The sequence below is a fragment of the Heterodontus francisci genome, chromosome 10 (genome assembly GCF_036365525.1).
Source record: "Heterodontus francisci isolate sHetFra1 chromosome 10, sHetFra1.hap1, whole genome shotgun sequence".
NCBI classification, from domain to species: Eukaryota; Metazoa; Chordata; class Chondrichthyes; order Heterodontiformes; family Heterodontidae; genus Heterodontus; species Heterodontus francisci.
Genome location: NC_090380.1, coordinates 81,108,395 through 81,127,713, shown reverse-complemented (window position 1 = coordinate 81,127,713; position 19,319 = coordinate 81,108,395). Strand labels below are relative to the sequence as shown.

General features: G+C 40.6%; 1 protein-coding gene across 1 annotated transcript in view; it reads right to left on the bottom strand.

Moving 5' to 3' along the window:
• Positions 1–19,319, bottom strand: part of LOC137374572 (suppressor of tumorigenicity 14 protein-like) — a 189,135-nt gene that overhangs the window by 131,201 nt on the left and 38,615 nt on the right. The window contains exons 3-6 of the mRNA XM_068040870.1: positions 13,243–13,370; positions 12,063–12,130; positions 10,348–10,544; positions 9,243–9,281 (exon numbers count right to left, since the gene is read on the bottom strand). Of these exons, the coding sequence (XP_067896971.1) occupies positions 9,243–9,281; positions 10,348–10,544; positions 12,063–12,130; positions 13,243–13,370 (432 nt within the window). The remainder of the gene's footprint in view (positions 1–9,242; positions 9,282–10,347; positions 10,545–12,062; positions 12,131–13,242; positions 13,371–19,319) is intronic.

Here is a 19,319-nt window from a genome sequence, read left to right as displayed (position 1 = left end):
TGGAACCATTCTCTTGAATCTTTTCTGTACTCTCTCCAATGCCCTCACATCTTTCCTGAAGTGCAGTACCCAGAACTGGACACAATCCTCCAGCTGAGTGTTTTATACAAGTTCAACATAACTTCCTTGCACTTATACTCTATTCCCCATTTAATACTATATGCTTTATTAACCACTCTCTCAATCTGTCCTGCCACTTATGCACACATACACCTAGGTCCCTTTGCTCCTGCAATTGTACCCTTTATTTTATATTGTCCCTCCAATTTCTTCCTACCAAAATGAATCACTTCACATTTCTCTGCATTGAACTTCATCTGCCACATGTCTGCCCATTCCACCAACTTGTCTATGTCCTTTTGAAGTTCTACACTATCCTCCTCACAGTTCACAATGCCTTCACGTTTCGTATTATCTGTAAACTTTGAAATTGTGCCCTGTACACCAATGTCTAGCTCATTAATATATATCAGTAAGAGCAAGGGTCTCAACACTGATGTCTGGGGAACACCACTACAAATCTTCCTCCAGCCCGAAAAATATCCATTAACCACTACTCTATTTCCTGTCACTCAGCCAAATTTCGTATCCATGTTGCTCCTGGCCCTTTTATTCCATGAACTACAAATATGCTCACAAGTCTGTTGTGTGGCATTGTATCAAACGCCTTTTGAATGTTCATGTATACCACATCAACAGCATTGGCCTCATCCATGCTCTCTATTACCTCCTCAAAAAACTCCAGCAAGTTAGTTAAACATGATTTTCCCTTATGAAATTCATGCTGGCTTTCCTTAATTGATTCGAATTTAACATGTGACTATTGATTTTGTCCCGACTTAATCTTTCCAGAAGTTTTCCCACTACTGAAGTTAAACTGACTGGCCTGTAGTTGCTGCGCTTATCTTTACATCCTTTTTTGAACAAGGGTGTAACATTTGCAATTCTCCAGTCCTCTGGCACCACCCCCGAGTCTAAGGAAGACTGAAAAATTATGACCAGTGCCTCTGCAATTTCCTCATTTCCTTTGGTATCCTTGGATGCATCTCATCTGGTCCTGGTGCCTTATCCATTTTAAATATAGACAGCTTATCTAATACATCCTCTTAATCAATTTTAAACCCTTCTAGTGGCTGAATTGCCTCCTCTTTCAACATTGCCTGGGTTGCATCTTCTTCTTCAGTAAAGACAAATGCAAAGTATTCATTTAATACCTCAGCTATGCCCTCTGGCTCCATGTATAAATCCCCTTCCTGGTTCCTAATCAGCCCCACTCCTCCTTTTACCACCTTTTACTATTTATATGCCAATAGAAACCTTTGGGATTTCCTTTAATGCTAGCAGCCAGTCTCTTTTTATGCTGTCTCTCTGCTTTTCTTATTTGCTTTTTCACTTCTGCTCTGGACCTTCTCTATTCAGCCTGGTTCTCATCAGTATTTTCTACCTGGCATCTGTCATAAGCACACGTTTTCTTCTTTATCTTAATCTCTACCTCTTTTGTTATCCAGGGAGCTCTGGATTTGTTTGCCCTTCTTTTCCCCTTCGAGGGAACATACCTTGGCTGTGCCCGAACTATCTCTTCATTGAAGGAAGCCCATTGTTCATCTACCAGTTTTCCTGCCAGCTTTTGACTCCAATTTATTTGCCCCAGCTCTGTTCTTACCCTATTGAAGTTGGCCTTCCCCTAATTAATTATTCTTACGCTGGATTCCTCTTTCTCCTTTTCCACAGTCAGCCGAAACCTTATGATACTATGATTACTTATCCCCTCAATGCTCTCTTACTGATACTTGATCCACTTAGCCCACGTCATTCCCAAGAACCAGGTCTAGCAGCGCCTCCTTTCTTGTTGGACTCGCAACATACTGTTGTAGAAAATTTTCCTGAATACATCTAGGAATTCTTGCCCCTCACTGCCCTTTACACTGCTGTTATCCCAGTCTATGTTTGGATAAAGTCCCCCATTATAACTACCCTATAATTTTTGCACCTCTCTGTAATTTCCATGCAAATACTTTTCAAAAAAACTAAATCAACACCAAAAAATATATTCAACGGTGGAAAAAGAAATCCTCAGTCTATTATTGTCTCTTAAGCATTTTGAAGTCTATGTCTGCCATGACTACAGAGAGACACTGCTATGTACTGTTCATAACCCCTTAGCCTTTGTGGAAAAATTCAAAAACCAGAATGCCGGACTATTCCGATGGAGTTTACCATTTTGGCCTATCACTTAAAGATTATCCACATTGTGGAACAAAATAATGTGATTGCAGGTACTTTATCCAGAAGCTAACTTTGCTTTGAGTTATTTAAGTGCAAAGATGGTACAAAGCAGAACTCTATTAGCTACAAGAAAAGTTAATGAGTATCAGTGTGAAAGTATGTTTTAAAATTTTTCATCTTCTATTTTTTCCACCCTTTGTAATGAAACGCATTTAAAAATGGCATTTAATTCCTCCAAGAATGGGGGTGTTACGAAAGTTCCTCTGTGTTTTGTTAGATATATGTTTTCAGGATTCATGTTTGAAAGATTGAAGAAATGCTAAACTTTGGGATTTTCAAAGGATGTCATGTAAAGGCCACTTGACTTTGAAAAACAGTCCCTGGAAATGTTTTTTAAAAGGGGCACTGAGAGGTCTTGTGAGGAAAACAAGCCTTTCTGTGAAACCACCTGACTTCCAGCTCAATAAACAACAGAGAACTTTTGACACAAAAACAAGAAATGCTGGAATCACTCAGCAGGTCTGGCAGCATCTGTGGAAAGAGAAGCAGAGTTAACGTTTCGGGTCAGTGACCCTTCTTCGGGTTCCAAAGAAGGGTCACTGACCCGAAACGTTAACTCTGCTTCTCTTTCCACAGATGCTGCCAAACCTGCTGAGTGATTCCAGCATTTCTTGTTTTTGTTTCAGATTTCCAGAATCCGCAGTATTTTGCTTTTATTTTAGAGAACTTTTGACACCTGGAGAAGTTGTTTACAAAGAAGTGACAGGTCAAGATTGATGGAGGTCAAAAAGGTTGACCTCCTGTTGTCGGTTTCGCTTTTGAATTGCTTTGAGTTAGGGTTGAATTGTATAAAAAGGGAGAGAATTTCTGAGGAGAGAAGAGAAGTTCCAAGGAAGGAGAGAAGATCACAACACAGATCAGCTTTCCAGCACCTGTCTAAAAGACCCTGAGAAGTGCACTGTGTCAACTCATCTTGTCTCCTGCCTTTGAAGAAATGCCTGCTAAATTAATTCTCAACGCCGCTCGAAATGAACTTTTTTAAAAGATCCAGTGACCGTCTGCATGTACTCAGAGGCCAGACTGTATGCCAGTTTTGGAACACAACATATCTCATCTGCTGTTTCTTCAAAAATCACCAAGTCTTCCGCACAAGTGTTTTTTTGTCTGTAATAGAGATCTAAAACCAAAAATCCCTTTATTTTTCCAGTTAACCGGTATATGTGTGTGAATGTGAGGGGCTAAGGTAAAAAGGGAACTTTAATATTTCAGTCTGTGTTTGTATTCTTTACTGCATCACTGGTTAAGACTTGTTTTAGAATAAACTGATAATTTTGTTGTTTATTAAAGAAACCTGGTTAGTGTGTTTTATTCTGGGAAAATAAAGTATATGATTGACCATATCGGTAAGTGGGAAAATTTAAATATACATTGTGACCTGTGGAGAAGTGGGACTAGAATGAACAGTGCACTCCTCCTGCCTTGGTCGTAACACATGTGTCTCCCCATTCCACCAGTCTGCCTATGTCCTCTTGAAGTCTATTATTATCCTCCTCATAGTTCACAATATTTCCAAGTTTTGTGTCATCTGCAGATATTGAAATTGTGTCCTGCACACCAAGTGTACGTCATTAATGAATGTCAAGAAAAGCAGTGGTCCTAGTACTGACCCCTGGGGATCCCAATGTATACCCTCCTCCATTCCGAAAAACAAATATTCACCTGTTACTGTTTCTGTTTCTCTGTTTCCTGTCATTCAGCCAACTTTGTATCCATGCTACCACTGTCCCTTTTATTCCATGAAATTTAACTTTGCTGTCAAACTATGCGGAACTTCATCAAACGCCTTTTGGAAGTCCATTAACCACATCAACCGCATTGTCCTCATCAATCCTCTCTGTTATATCAAAAAACTCAATTCTATTGGAATATCAATTACAGGGACACAGAAGAAGCCATCACTCATGTCACTAATTCATTTTATCTATTTCAAACACTAGTACAGGCATATCCATTCCAGGGATTTAGATAACAGTGGCGGAATCACAGTGCAAGGCTCACCAGGGAATTTTCTGAGACAGGCCTCAAAATATTCAAGTGCCAGCTTCAGATTGAGCCTGCTGCAGGAGTTTGCCTTCAGTGGACAGCCAGAATAGCTCACTCATTCACATTCCAGCGCATCATCACGATATACTATAACAATACTGTCATTCGTGTGCAGCATGTTATTTTCATACTTTGTACGACTGCTTCAATGTTAGGCCTCTCTGGGTGCCAAAGTTATGCAGCTACTTATAATTATCCAGAAGACACTGGTACAGCTGTTTTGTAAGATGTCCCATGACCTGCCCAAGCATCTGAAGGTAAATATGGAACACTATTTCAAATTTAATTGGAATAGTAGGGCATGGGAACACATGTTGAAACTAGCAAAATATAAATTTGGAACTAATAATATATATGGGGCAAAACCGGACATGTCCTGACAACGGGTATGGGAATCATGATCCACAATTAACCCGCACCCATTCCTTCCGATGCAGCAGGATGTAAACTTCATGCTGCCTGCTGATTTACATGACAGCTGCGTGTAGCCCAGTGCTAATCATGCTGTCGAGTGGCTGCACACCTCAGCATGGGGTTCAGGTTCGTGTGACGCGAGCACTTCTTAAAGTAGCCTACACTACTTAAAGCCAGATTGCATCACATATAGGTGAGGTGCACTCTGGCTGGAACAGGTATTGGAAGTAGCTGGGGAAGACATTCTGAGAAGAAGGAAAACTGGCTAATGGTGTAACAGGGCAGGGAGTGTGCTCCAAGGTTCTCTGGACTGGAGGCCTTGGTGCAGGAGGTGGACAGGAGGAGAGATGTCCTCTATCTACAGTGGGGCCAGGAGGCCCTCCAGATAATCTCTGAGAAGGCAATGGGAGCAGATGGCCATTGCGGTCAATGCAAGCAATGTAGCCCCGAAGACTTGGATGCAGTTCCAGAAGGTGCTTAATAACCTTACATGGGTGGTCAAGGTCAGTGAATTCAGCTTCAACTGCCATATCCTTACACCTGAGCCACTAGCCTCTCACACTGCTCAATTCACCATACTCCCTTTCACTCACCCACCAGCAATCTGTATTAATCACGACTCATAACTCACATTTATAGCTTCACCTCACCTTCACACACTTAGCACTACTGCAAGCCTCACACCCATATCTCACAGCTTGCACACACTCCCAGTTATTCAATCATGACAGGCAAATCACCCAAACATATTGCACCACACTCACTGGCACACTTCCCTCCCTCTTCCAGGACAAGGTGGCATCTAACTAGAGGCAGCACCACCTAACTGTTGGAGCTGCAGGCTGACAAGACTCCAGGTCCAGAGGGACTTCAACCAGGACTGTTAAAAGAAGTGGCTAGTGAGATTGTTGATGTGTTAGTTTTAATTTTCCAAAATTCCCTAGATTCGGGGAAGGTTCTATTAGATTGGAAAATAGTGAATGTAACTCCTTTATTCAAAAAGGGAGGGAGACAGAAAGCAGGAAACTACAGGCCAGTTAGCTTAACATCTGCCTTAGGGAAAATGTTAGAAACAATCAATAAAGACGTTATAGCCAGGCATTTAGAAAAATTCAAGGTAATCAGGCAGAGTCAACATGGTTTTGTGAAAGGGAAATCATGTTTAACCAATTTATTGGAGTTCTTTGAGGGAGTTACATGTGCTGTAGATAAAGGGGAACCGGTGGATGTATTGTACTTAGATTTCCAGAAGGCATTTGATAAGCTGCCACATGAAAGGTTATTGCTGAAAATAAAAGCTCATGGTGTAGGGGGTAACATATTGGTGTGGATAGAAGATTGGCTAGCTAACAGGAAACAGAGTAGGCACAAATGGGATATTTTCTGGTTGGCAAGATGTAACGAGTAGTGTGCCACAGGGATCTGTGCTGGGGCCTCAACTTTTTACAATTTATATAAATGACTTTGATGAAGGGACTGAAGGTATGGTTGCTAAATTTGCTGATGACACAAGGATAGAGTCATAGAGACTCATAGATTCATAGACTTATACAGCACAGAAACAGGCCCTGGTGGGAAAGTAACTTGTGAAGAGGACATAAGGGGGTTACAAAGGAATATAGATAGATTAAGTGAATGGGCAAAGACCTGACAAATGGAGTATAATGTGGGAAAATGTGAAATTGTCCACTTTGGCAGGAAGAATAAAAACGAAGCATATTATCTAAATGGTGAAAGATTGCGGTGCTCTGAGATGCAGAGGGATCTGGGTGTCCTAGTGCATGAATCGCAAAAGGTTAGTCTGCAGGTACAGCACGTAATTAGGAAAGCTAATAGAATGTTATTGTTTATCGCGAGGGGAATTGAATACAAAAGTAGGGAGGCTATGCTTCAGCTATATAGAGCATTGGTGAGACCACATCTAGAGTACTGTGTGCAGTACTGGTCTCCTTATTTAAGGAAGGATGTAAATGCTTTGGAGATAGTACAGAGAGGGTTTACTAGACTAATACCTGTAATGGGTGGGCTGTCTTACGAGGAAAGATTGGACAAGCTAGACTTGTATCCACTGGAATTTAGAAGAGTAAGAGGCAATTTGATTGAAAATATAAGATACTGAGGGGTCTTGACAGGGTGGATGTGGAAAGGATGTTTCCCCTTGTGGGAGAATCTAGAACTAGGGGTCACTGTTTAATAATAAGGAGTCGCCCATGTAAGACAGTGATGAGGAAAAAAAAATTCTCTCAGAGGGTTGTGAGTCTTTGGAATTCTCTTCCTCAAAAGGCGGTGGAAGCAGAGTTTTTGAATATTTTTAAGGCAGTGGTAGATAGATTCTTGATAAGTAAGGGAGTGGAAGGTTATCGGGGGTAGGTGGTAATGTGGAGTATTCAGTTCAGCCATGAACTTGGCTCGAAGGGCCAAGTGGCCTACTCCTGCTCCTAATTCGTATGTTCGTATGTTCATATGAAAGGCATGGCTGCATTGACATTACCCTCAAGGAGATGGTCGTGCTGACCATCATTGAAACGGCAATGATTGAGGCCGTGGCCAGCAGCGAAACTGAAACCATTGATGATAATGGTATACTTATGCCTAATCCTACTTCTCATATCCTACTTCCTTCTCTTCCCACAATCTCTTCTGATTTTCACACTGCAGATGGTTTAAGGATGCACCTCCTGTTTTCACTGACTCCCCTCACAACAACCTTACCCTTGTGCCTTTGTCCCTTCAGATACCCAGAATTGTCACCTAGCCAGGCAATGGTTCAGAAGCAAGAGGTGCTGGAAGGAGGAGACTGATGATGAAGAAACAGCGTCATTCGCTCTCACACTCACAGCCACCAGCTCAGATACTTACACTGTGTACTTTAGAGGCTAGGTTAGTGGCAGGATCGCACATGATGAGACACTGGGCATGAATGGCCAGCAGCCAGGGCAAGGGGAAAGGGTAATGCATTGTTTGGAATGTTCGCTTTGTAGTGGCTATTATTTCAGCATTGTGGCCAAGAGGACGCTGTCAGTATCTAAGGGAAAATAGGGTGTGGGATTGTTGTTGAATGGGGAATTGGGACTGCATTCACTGGTTCCGCAGCCAGACAAGCCAATCATGGATTGCCCGGCCAGAAAAGGACTGTGTTGGTTGCCTCCTCCCTTCCTCCTGCTTCTCCTCTTCCCTTTTCTCCTCCTCTTCCTGCTCAGTGGCTCTTCATATACCTGATGATAAGGCCTGTGCCCTCATGATGACGGATTTGTGCAGGATACAGCAGATTGCAACAAATCGCCCGCTCCAGAAATGTGTGCATGTGGCATGGTCGCCATTTTGGAGGGAAACAGCAGCCATAGTGCCGAAAATACTGGCACTACGTAACTGGATGTTGCAGCCATTTATTTCCAGGGTTTAAATAATTTGGCTGGAATCCATGATTGTTGCAAATTGTACATGAAGTGTTGTAATGAATGAGCACAGAGGGCTGTGTTTTCTTAATTCCTAATTGATAATATCTAACATTTCTTTAAAAAAGCTGTAACTGCATTATTTGGAAGATATTTTCATGATAATTGTCTTGTCTAATGAAATATGCTTTTTCATATTTGTATAATCATAGAGTCATAGAATAGAATCATAGAATCATTTATGGCACAGAAAGAGGCCATTCAGCCCATCAAGTCCATGCCGGCTCTCCTCGGAGCTATGCAGTCAGTCCCACTCCCCACTCAATCCACTTGGCCCTGTAAGTCTATTTCTCTCAGGTGGCCATCCTATCTGTTCTCTCGTTATTGAATAGTGGGATAATTGAATTGAAAGAAAAGGGGTGTAGCTTTTTTTTACACTAATTTTAATAACAAAACCAATAATAATTAGAATTTAAAGAGTCCTCATTGGTGGAACATGGTACAACTCAGTCACTGGCATCAAACAACACATATTTTGGACAAAATATCGCAAGTACAGCACAGCATATAGAAATGTACACGGAACTGCACAGCAGTCATAGTGTTGTAACCCATGTTTAGACCTTTTTACACGCACAAAGAAGCACCAAAAATTAAATGGACCAGCCACTAGGAGATTGATTAAAGAAATGCAAAGGAATTACATTTAAGGCACTGATGTCAAATTGCCTTATATCAAACAAAACAATATATTGTTTGTAAGATTTAAATTGTTTCTTTTGAATATCTACTTCAGTGTATGAGGGTTCTAGCAGAAATTCAAATTTTGCAGTAAACAGTTCTTGGAATATATTTAAAACAATTTATAGAATTTTTTTAAAAATTATCTTGTGCATCTACTTTGAAATAGCAAAAGATAAAACTAGATTACATTTGTAATTCTGTCACCAATCTGAATCTTCCTGAGCTACATTCACTGCTGTGTTAACAGGTTCTATAATTGCCAACATTTTGCTGATTCTTTATTGTCCTATTGACACAAAAGCTTCAAGTTAAGCAGAAAGAAAAGTTGCCTAGAACTTAATTATTTAAAAGGCTGTGTACCTTCTTCCCAGAAGAGTGAATGCTCGTCACGTTCTGTTTCTATAACAGAATGTTGGAAGTAAAAGCATTAGCAATAAATTTCAAAATGGTCTAAACTACCAAAATGAATGAACACTTCAAAACATATGAATTACTATTAAGATTACTAATATTTCATATTTATAGGGTTGGGGGGTTTGTACACTGAAATCTTTAAAACAGCTGGAACCATTTAACTCTGAAACTATAGTTTAATGTACACCATGTTGACCTCTAACATGATGATTTATAAAATCAATCACATCATTGTAGAATAATCTGATATATTGGACGGAATTTTACGTTGGGCGGGAGGTCCTGCCCACCGGCCGAAAAGTTGGGTGCGAGCCCGCCTCCGCTGGGCCTGGGGAGCCACGCCGGGATTTTTCGCTCCCCAGGCCCTTAATTAACCTTGGGTTGGACATTCACCTCCTTGAGGCAGGAAGTCCGGCCTAATGGAGCTGCCGGCCAATCAACACGCCAGCAGCACCACCAGGAGTTGTTGCCACTGCTGGGACTGCACCCAGCCGACAGAAGTAAGAGGGACACCAGCCTGGAAACCAGTTAAGTTTCGGGGCCTCGTCAGGAACAATCCAGTGGTGGCAGGAGGAGGACCTTAAGTGGCAGTTAATTGGCCATTTAAGGACCTCAATTGGCTTGGGGTGGGTGAGCCGTTTCTCGCCACTGCTGCCCTGTGTAAAATTGCAGCAGGGGCAGGAAGGTGTTGGGAATGGCACCCCCTGCCTCCCACTCAATTTTATGGCCCCCTGCCGTAAAAGCTCGGCCACTGTCTTGAACAGGGAACAAAAATACCCCTTTAATGTAATACATTCTAAAGGCATAATTATAATACAAGTTTGAAGATCGTCTCTACCTCTGCAGTCTCCTTCAACTGAGAAATAGGATCTAATATGATAAGTGCAAGAGATTGACGCAGTGTTCTTCTTTGTTTAATCTATATACATGTGCTGATTGCAAATGGAGATACGTTGATATGTCCCCAATCCCTCAAATATATAAATTTATGATCAATAACTGGCATCCCATCTCTAATTATGAGAACTAATATTATAGGAAAATGTCATACCATAAATGTTAATGGAATTAATGTCTATATGCAACTTTCCCAGCATTTCTGTAGCAGTGCTGGATTCAGTTGTTGTCCTCAGGTAGTTATTCAATACCTTAACCACATCATTTGCATGTAGGACTTTGTTGTCTTCGAGAAGTCTGTTTTTCCCCACAGAGAATGTAATCATAAAATAAGCGAAAACACTTCCTTCACTGTGAAAAAGATACACAATAAATTCCATGAGAAAACGCCGTTGCAAAAAACAAAACATTTGCATCTAGAGTTGATCAATGTCTCAAAACCTATTCAGCCAAACAGAGTGAGAATTGTTTACTTGTGAAAATCATTAATAATACCACTATAATAAAAGCAAAATACTGTGGATGCTGGAAATCTGAAATAAAAACAGAAAATGCTGGAAATACACAGCAGGTCTGGCAGCATCTGTGGAAAGAGAAGCATAAAGTTTCAGGTCTGAGACCTTTCATCAGTTCTGAAACGTTAACGCTGCTTCTCTCTCCGCAGATGCTGCCAGACCTGCTGAGTATTTCCAGCATTTTCTGTTTTTATATTAATAACACTACTGTTGCTCAAACTTAAAGCACTTCTTGTAACAACTCATTCATCGATTTTTTTTTTACAATTTAAAAAAAATTGTCTATAAGGTCTGCAGACTACACTAAAATGCTTATAATCAGAGTACTTTCAAACTGCTGTTAGTACTTTGTGGGACAGAAATCACAGATTTCACTGTAAAGGACAAATCAGAAGGGATGCTCTCCCACCTGTATTTGTTAATTAGCTACAAATAACCTTTGATGGCAGAATGAAATGTCAATTTTAGTTAATCTTCATAAACTTCAGCTTATCCAAAACCCTGCTCTCCATATTCTTTCTTGCACCAAGTCCCACTTGGCCACCACACCCTTCCTCACAGACCTACAATAGCTCCCTGTCCTTCAACATCTCAAATTTAAAATGTTTACTCTTATGTCTAAATCTTTCCAAGGTCTTGTCCCTCCCTGTCTCTGTAACATTCTACAATAACCCCTTTAAATTCTCCATTCATCTGACTTGGTCTTCTTGTTCATCCCCAGTTCCCTTTGTCCCATGCCTTGATGGACTGAATGGCCTTCTTCTGTAGTGTATCATTTTACAATTTGATGATTCAGTCACATAGGTCTCGCCCTCACAAATCCCTTCCGTAAACCCCAATGCCTTTTCACCTCCCTCTTCTCCCTAGAACCCACTCTGATCAAATTTTTAGTCCTCCTCATCATCTTAGTTTCCTTGGTTCAGGGTCTATTTTCCTCACACATTTGTGAAGTTCTTTTGAATTCTTTTCACCACAAAATGTGCTACATAAATACAGCCGTTGTTGTTAAGATTATTTGTTGGCCATTAAAGTTTGCTTTAGTAATTATGTCAATTTTGTATATCCTCTTAGGATTTCCATTACTTTTTGTTGAAAGGAATCTCTTGCTGCCCAAGAATGAAAGGCTAATGTCATCAATAAACTGCAAAGGCCAGGATTTTAACTGTATATTTGTACATATTCAATACATCATGATCCCAGCTTTAGGATTCAGTGAAGGGGAATGCATCATTAGCAGATTATTTCCATCATCCATTCAGAGATTTTTAACAAATTAACATCTGAACAGTCTAAAAAAGCTTTCGATTTGAGGAGAAAACTATCTTACAAGAACATTAAGGAAATGGATTCCTACCTAAAGGAGACGACGTTGATGCTGACAAAACGTTGTGCCAACTGTGATCTTCTGAACAACTCAGCCAACTGCCAAACACACAAAATAAACCAAAACTATAAATTGAATACTGCTGACTATGTTATTCTACCTCCCAGTTATTTCTAAGTAATTATCTTAGAGCCTAACTATGACTAAGTTACTTTCTCATGCTAATGAGAATGTTATTAATAACACATATATTTAATGAGGGTTCATTATTTCTTTTTCTCTGCAATAAAATATGTTCATTGAAAGGAATGGAATAATGTAGCTGTTAAAATGTAATGTAATATATTTAAGATTTTGAAAATTATTGTCTAGAATTTGCATTAAAATTGACCAAACGAGCATAAAATATCAAGGAGTTTCAAGCGCAGGTTATGTTGAGCATAAATTGAGTCTTCACAATCTTTAACACTGGTTTTTAAAAAAAAATTACACTTGAAACTGACTCCAAGCACAAAACTGGCCACGCCATCAGATTGAAATAACAATTGCTCCCTATTGCGACTGTTCAAGGAGGCTCTTCAAATTAAGCTTTTTTTTTAAAAAAAAATGCAAAGGCACTAGTAGGCACCATTTAAAAGTTTAGAAATAAAAAAAACTATTAATTTATTAAGAAACAAACTAGTGTACACCAATGAAACTGGTAAATAGTTCAGCATAAATTTTTAAAGTCATTCTCAGCAAATTAAATTCAGGTTACTTACAAATAGTGGGCAAGACTCTTATTAAAAATGCTTATTTTTTGAGGTAAACCCATTTTCAGTTGCATTAATAAAACTGCACCAGATTACTACTCCTAAATGCATCAATGAATATTTTTTGATGCAAGGAAAATAATAAACAATTATGTTCTGTTATGCACCCCTAAAAGTGCTGGCTAATGGAAGACTTTGCATTTGTGATTATGCAAATAAATTTGGGTGGAAATTTGAACCATAACTTCACTTCAAAAATCCAGCACAATTTTAAACACAATTTGCACCCAGATTACCAATTACGTCCAAAGCAGAAACTCTACCCATTATAGTTTTAAATATTTTTAAATGTTACTATTCTCATTTATAGCCATGTAACTTCTTGATCCGCTTTAAGGTTGATTGTGCCTATAAATGAAAAAAACTATACAAACCGTGCATAACAATATGTTACTTACTGGTTCCTCGGCCTGATTGGCTAAGTTTATGAACTCATTGGATCTGCTGTCTGTTAATGCAGAACTGAACAAGGTATTTACCAGATGAACCGAACCACTGAAGTAAACTCTACCATTTGGAATCTCATCTGTTGGAGTTGATAGAATACAGAAAATTAACCAAAGTTATTGCAACATTCAGAAGCTGTATACCAGTGAAAAGCTTATTTAGTCTTGACTGATGGGATGAGAAATGCAAACACTGACTACTGCAAGTGACAAATTTCTTTTTCAAATTATTAGAAATATGTAAGCAATGCTCCAAAAGGCAGAAGCAAAACACAGTGAGAAAATGTTACAAAAATTATTCCAACAATGTCTGTATTTATATAACACCTTTAACATAGTTAAATGTCCCAAGGCACTTAATGGGAGCGTTATCAAACAAATTTGGTACCAAGCCACTTTAAGGCCGATGAACAGAAGCGAGGTCAAAAAGGTAGATTTTAAGGAGCATCTTAAAGGAGGATAGAGAGGCGGAGAGGTTTAGGGAGGGATTTCCAGAGCTTAGGAGCTTGGCAGCTGCAACATGGCTGCCAATGGTGGAGTGATTAAAATTGGGGATGCTCAAGAGGCGAGAATTGGAGAAGGGTTCTAGGCTTGAAAACAGATTACAAAAATAAGAATGGGCAAGGCCATGGAGGGATTTGAAAACAAGGATGAGAATTTTAAAATGGAGGCATTGCCAGACCAGCAGCCAATGTGGGTGAGTGAGCACATGGGTGATGGGTGAACAGGACCGGGTGCGAGTTAGGACACAGGCAGCAGAGTTTTGGATGATCTCAAGTTTGCAGAGAGTAGAACATGGTAGACTGGCAAGGAATGCGTTGGAATAGTCAAGCCTAGCGGTAACAAAGTCATAAATGAGGGTTTCAGCAGCAGATGAGCTGCGGCGGGGTGAGGTTGGGCAATGTCACAGAGTTGGAAATAAGCAGTCTTAGTCTGGGGTAGATATGCGATCAAATATGACACCAAGGTTACAACCCAATTAATACTATTATAAATGAAAAGGGTCTTGTCTAAGAAAGAATACCATAATGGAATATATTTTAGTTCTACTATTGCCACAAATTGTTAAGTGTCAGCTGTAGCTCGGTTTGTAGCACACTTATCTCTGAGTCAGAAGGTTTTGATTTTCATTCCCACTCAAGAATTTAGCACAAAAATCAAGGCTGACTCTCCAGTGCAGTACTAAGGGAGTGCTGCACTGTCAGAGGTGCCATCTTTCAGATGAGATGTTAAACCGAGGCCCTCGGGTGGATGAAAAAGATCCCACACCACTGTTTTGAAGAAGAGTCATGGGGTTTTCTCTTATGTCCTGGCCAATATTTATAGATGATCTGGTCATTACCACATTGCTGTTTATGGGAACTTGCTGTAAAGGCCCGAATGCTGGACCCGGAAGTGCGACCCGACCAAAACCCAACGGGACCCGACGACATGTGTCGGGTTCGGGTTAGGTCGGGTCGCACTTCCGGGTCCAGCATTCGGGATCGGGTTGGGTCAGGCCGGGTCGGACATGCTCTATCACCACCTCAGATAAGTGACTATAATGTTAATTTACTTTTTGGACTTTAAAGGTGGTTTTGTTACAGTTATTTTAAGCTTGTGCAGGTAAGGAACAAAGTGAAAAACGGAAGGTAGGTTAACTGATGGCCGGGGCAGGTTGGGTCGGGCGCGGGAAAAAATGGAAGGACTCGGGCCAGGTCAGGCTCAGGCTCTGATGGGGTTCTGTCGGGCTTGGGTTGGGTCTCATTTGCAGACGCAACCAGGCCTTTGACTTGCTGTGCACAAATTGGCCACCATGTTTCCAACATTATAACAGTGACTACACTTCAAAAGTTTTTCATTGATTGCAAAGTGCTTTGGGATATCCTGTGGTAATGAAAAGTGCAAGATAAATGGAAGTCTCCGTTTTTACTTTCAAAATACATTTGCGCTATTTTTAGAGTTGCTGGTTCAAGAGTTCACCTACCTAGGCTCAACTATCACCAGTAACCTGTCTCTAGATGCAGAAATCAACAAGCGCATGGGAAAGGCTTCCACTGCTATGTCCAGACTGGCCAAGAGAGAGTGTGGGAAAATGGCGCACTGACACGGAACACAAAAGTTCGAGTGTATCAAGCCTGTGTCCTCAGTACCTTGCTCTATGGCAGCGAGGCCTGGACAACGTATGTCAGCCAAGAGCGACGTCTCAATTCATTCCATCTTCGCTGCCTCCGGAGAATACTTGGCATCAGGTGGCAGGACCGTATCTCCAACACAGAAGTCCTAGAGGCGGCCAACATCCCCAGCTTATACACACTACTGAGTCAGCGGCGCTTGAGATGGCTTGGCCATGTGAGCCGCATGGAAGATGGCAGGATCCCCAAAGACACATTGTTCAGCGAGCTCGCCACTGGTATCAGACCCACTGGCCATCCATGTCTCCGCTTTAAAGACATCTGCAAATACGACATGAAGTCCTGTGACATTGATCACAAGTCGTGGGAGTCAGTTGCCAGCGTTCGCCAGAGCTGGCGGGCAGCCATAAAGGCGGGGCTAAAGTGTGGTGATTCGAAGAGACTTAGCAGTTGGCAGGAAAAAAGACAGAAGCGCAAGGGGAGAGCCAACTGTGTAACAGCCCTGACAAACAAATTTTTCTGCAGCACCTGTGGAAGAGCCTGTCACTCTAGAATTGGCCTTTATAGCCACTCCAGGCGCCGCTCCACACACCACTGACCACCTCCTGGCGCTTACCCATTGTCTCTCGAGATAAGGAGGCCAAAGAGAATTTGGTATTGCATAAAGGTTGCCAGTTTTGACTTTGCTTGTATTTAATATGATTTTTCAGTTTAGGAAAATTAATCTACTAGTTGCATACAGTAAGAAACCTGTGGCATATTTGCAAGATACCTCGAAATACTGATCCCACTATTTCTCTTAATTTCAAAAAATACAATTGTAACCAATTTTCTTCCATTGAGGAAAATGAGCATGAACATAAAAATGACTATATAAAACAAATATTTAACTAAAAATACAAATTATTTGTACTGAAAGTTTTAACTTGTTAGAAGGAAATATTTGTAGTTAATTTCCCCTATTATCTTGTAAAACTTGGAATAAAGCATCACCGTAAGAGTCCTCCTCAGGATGTTACTAAAAGAATCTGGTGGGACTGAATATTCATGAGCAACAGAGCTAGATGGAATGGATCCAAGAAAGGAAATTAAGGTAAGAACTAAGGGAAGTTTTCACAGTTCATTAAATATAATGGAAGACTGGAAAATAACCAACGTTTCAATTTTTAAAAAGGTTTAGAGTATAATCCTCAGAATTGTAAACCTGTTAGATTTGCATCTATATTTGGAAAAGTACTGCAAGTTATTAGAAAGAATTAATTCAAATATAAAATAAAAGTAACGATTCCAAACCAATGAAGTGTTAGTTTCATGGCACCATTAGTGAAATTAACTTTTAATTCCAGATTTTTATTAATTAATTGAATGTAAATGCCACCAGCTGTGATGGTGGGATTTGAACCCTTGTACCCAGTACATTAGCTTGGGCCTCTGGATTACAGGTTCAGTGACATTACCACTACACCACCATCTGTCTTTAATGGCCTGGGGATAAGGGTTCAAATCCCACCATGGCAGCTAGTGGAATCTAAATTCGATTAATTAATAAAAATCTGGAATAGAAAGTTGGTCTCACCAATGCTGCAATGAAACTATCATCGATCGTCGTAAAAACCTAACTGCTTCACTAATGTCCTTTAGGGAAGGAAATCTGCTGTCCTTACCTGGTCTGGCTCACATGTGACTTCAGACCCACAGCAATTTGGTTGACTTTTAACTGCCCTCTGAAATGGCCTTGCAAGTCATATAGTTGTCAAGGACAATTAGGGCTCGGCAGCAAATGCTGGTCTTGCCGGTGATGCCTACATCCCACAAAGAATTTTTAAAAAGGTGTTTTGGAAGGTATTTCTTGCCAAACAAATTTATTATAATGCATCGAGGATGCAACAGAATTGGCTGATGTTGATAATGTGGTTGCTTTTATATAACTTGACTTTCAGAAACTATTTGATGAGGTACCTCATAATGGACTTAGGGTGGAGTGAAAACTATTGAGGTAAGCAAAGATTTTGTAAAGTCAATAATATTGTGTCCGAATATTAGAAATAATAGATTTTCATTAGGCTACACTTGGACTATTGTGCACAGGTTGCAGCCCACATTTATAGCAAGACTATAAAACAAATAGAAATGATTCACGAGGATTTTCCCAATGATGATGGATTACTATTATGATGACAAGCTTAAGAAGTAAGGCATTTCGTGCTAGGGCTGAGAAGGTAAGGGTGATCTACGTCTTGCCACATTTGCATTTGAGGAAGCTCGCCACTTGGTCAACTTTAGACTATATATCAGGTTTAGCCTGCATATTATCAGTAGTTTTTTTTGTTCCTTAGTTATGGGCACGAGAGGTTGAGAGTTTTGTGGAAGAGTCAATTGGAAAAATGATTATTTCTGCTTCTGTTTAACCTCAAGGAAGAACTGTGCATGAGCAAACCACAAGGAAACATGGGCATAGAAAATCTAGAAATTATTTTGCTCCAGTGTTTCAGAATTTTGCTTCAATTACATAGAATTATATAGAAACTACACGAGAGAAACGGGTCATTTGGCTCAAGTGATGTCTGCTGGTGTTTATGCTCCACACACGCCTCCTCATACTTTATTTCATCTCATCCTATCATCATATCAACTTCTATGATGGATATTCTGACTGCTGCCAGTGAGATGTTTGTACCAGAATCGAGAGAGCCATCTCTTCCAGCCTTCAAATTATTGGGCAGAAATCCACAAAAGTATCTCCTCCTCAGATTTTATCAATCTGATTGGTAACACTCTTCCAATTTCCCTCTGATGTATATCCATGCAGAACCATGGTCCAATAGTAGTGGCCATTCAGTTATGCACTCCCATGATAATACCATATCTTAGGACAATAAAAGATGTGTGCTCACCTGCTAGGCTCCTCAAATGCCACCATGAGCCATGCAGCATCTCGGGAGATGTAGGCTATAGCAAGTTCCCCTCAGGATTCAGCTACCCAGAGAAAAAGATCAGCTCAGACCCCAAAGCTCCTAGATGAACACAGCAGCTAACCATCTCAAACTTAGGAGAAGCAGAGGTGAGGCCAGAGGCATCAGGAGTGCTGGAAATAATTAATAAGGTGACAAAGAATGGGTGCTCATTAAAATTATCAGTTGCACTAAAGTTATTTGATTAGACATTGTTTTGGGCAAGAAATGGATATGTTGAAATGGTTTTGAGATAAATCAGGATGGACAGAGGAGAGGTGGGTTCATCTCAACAACTCAAAAGGTACCAATCTGAAAAAACACCTGGGCCTCCCAGCGGACTCCGGGTGGAGGCGGGGGGAGGGGGGAAACCTTCTTTTTTGAGCACTCTTTGGCCCATGGAGGGGCCCCCAGACAGCAGTGGCTGCCCCTGACAAGATACAGCCCCAGGTCTCACTGACCACCAAAGCAGTTTCACCCCCACCCCCACTTTCATGCCCAAGGGCAAGACCCCTGCCGCCAGCTCTAAATCCAGCCCCAGGTTAAACCAGGAGTTGCCCTTGTGATTAAAATAGCAAGATATTATACTGGAAACTGCTGCTATGTGCTATTTAGGGATTATCTGTGGATTGCTAAAATTAATTTAAACTTTGACAATCGCTTAGTTTTTTGCATTGGAATAATTATGATGGGAGTCTTACAGAGCAGCTGGGGAATTTGAGCCCAAAACTGCTGCAGGTATTCTGGGCCACTTTATTTTGTATATCTTTAAAGGAGCAGCTCAGGCACTTAGCTAAATGTATCTTTTTATAGCAGTTAGGATACCAATCTTCCTGAATGCACTGATGTTTAGCAGCTACACCCTTGAGACTATTATCTGCCTTTCCTCCTCCATTGTTCTTCCATTGTATGGCAATGTTACGGAGCGTGTGGCAGATAACGATGGTCCTGACGATCTTGTGTG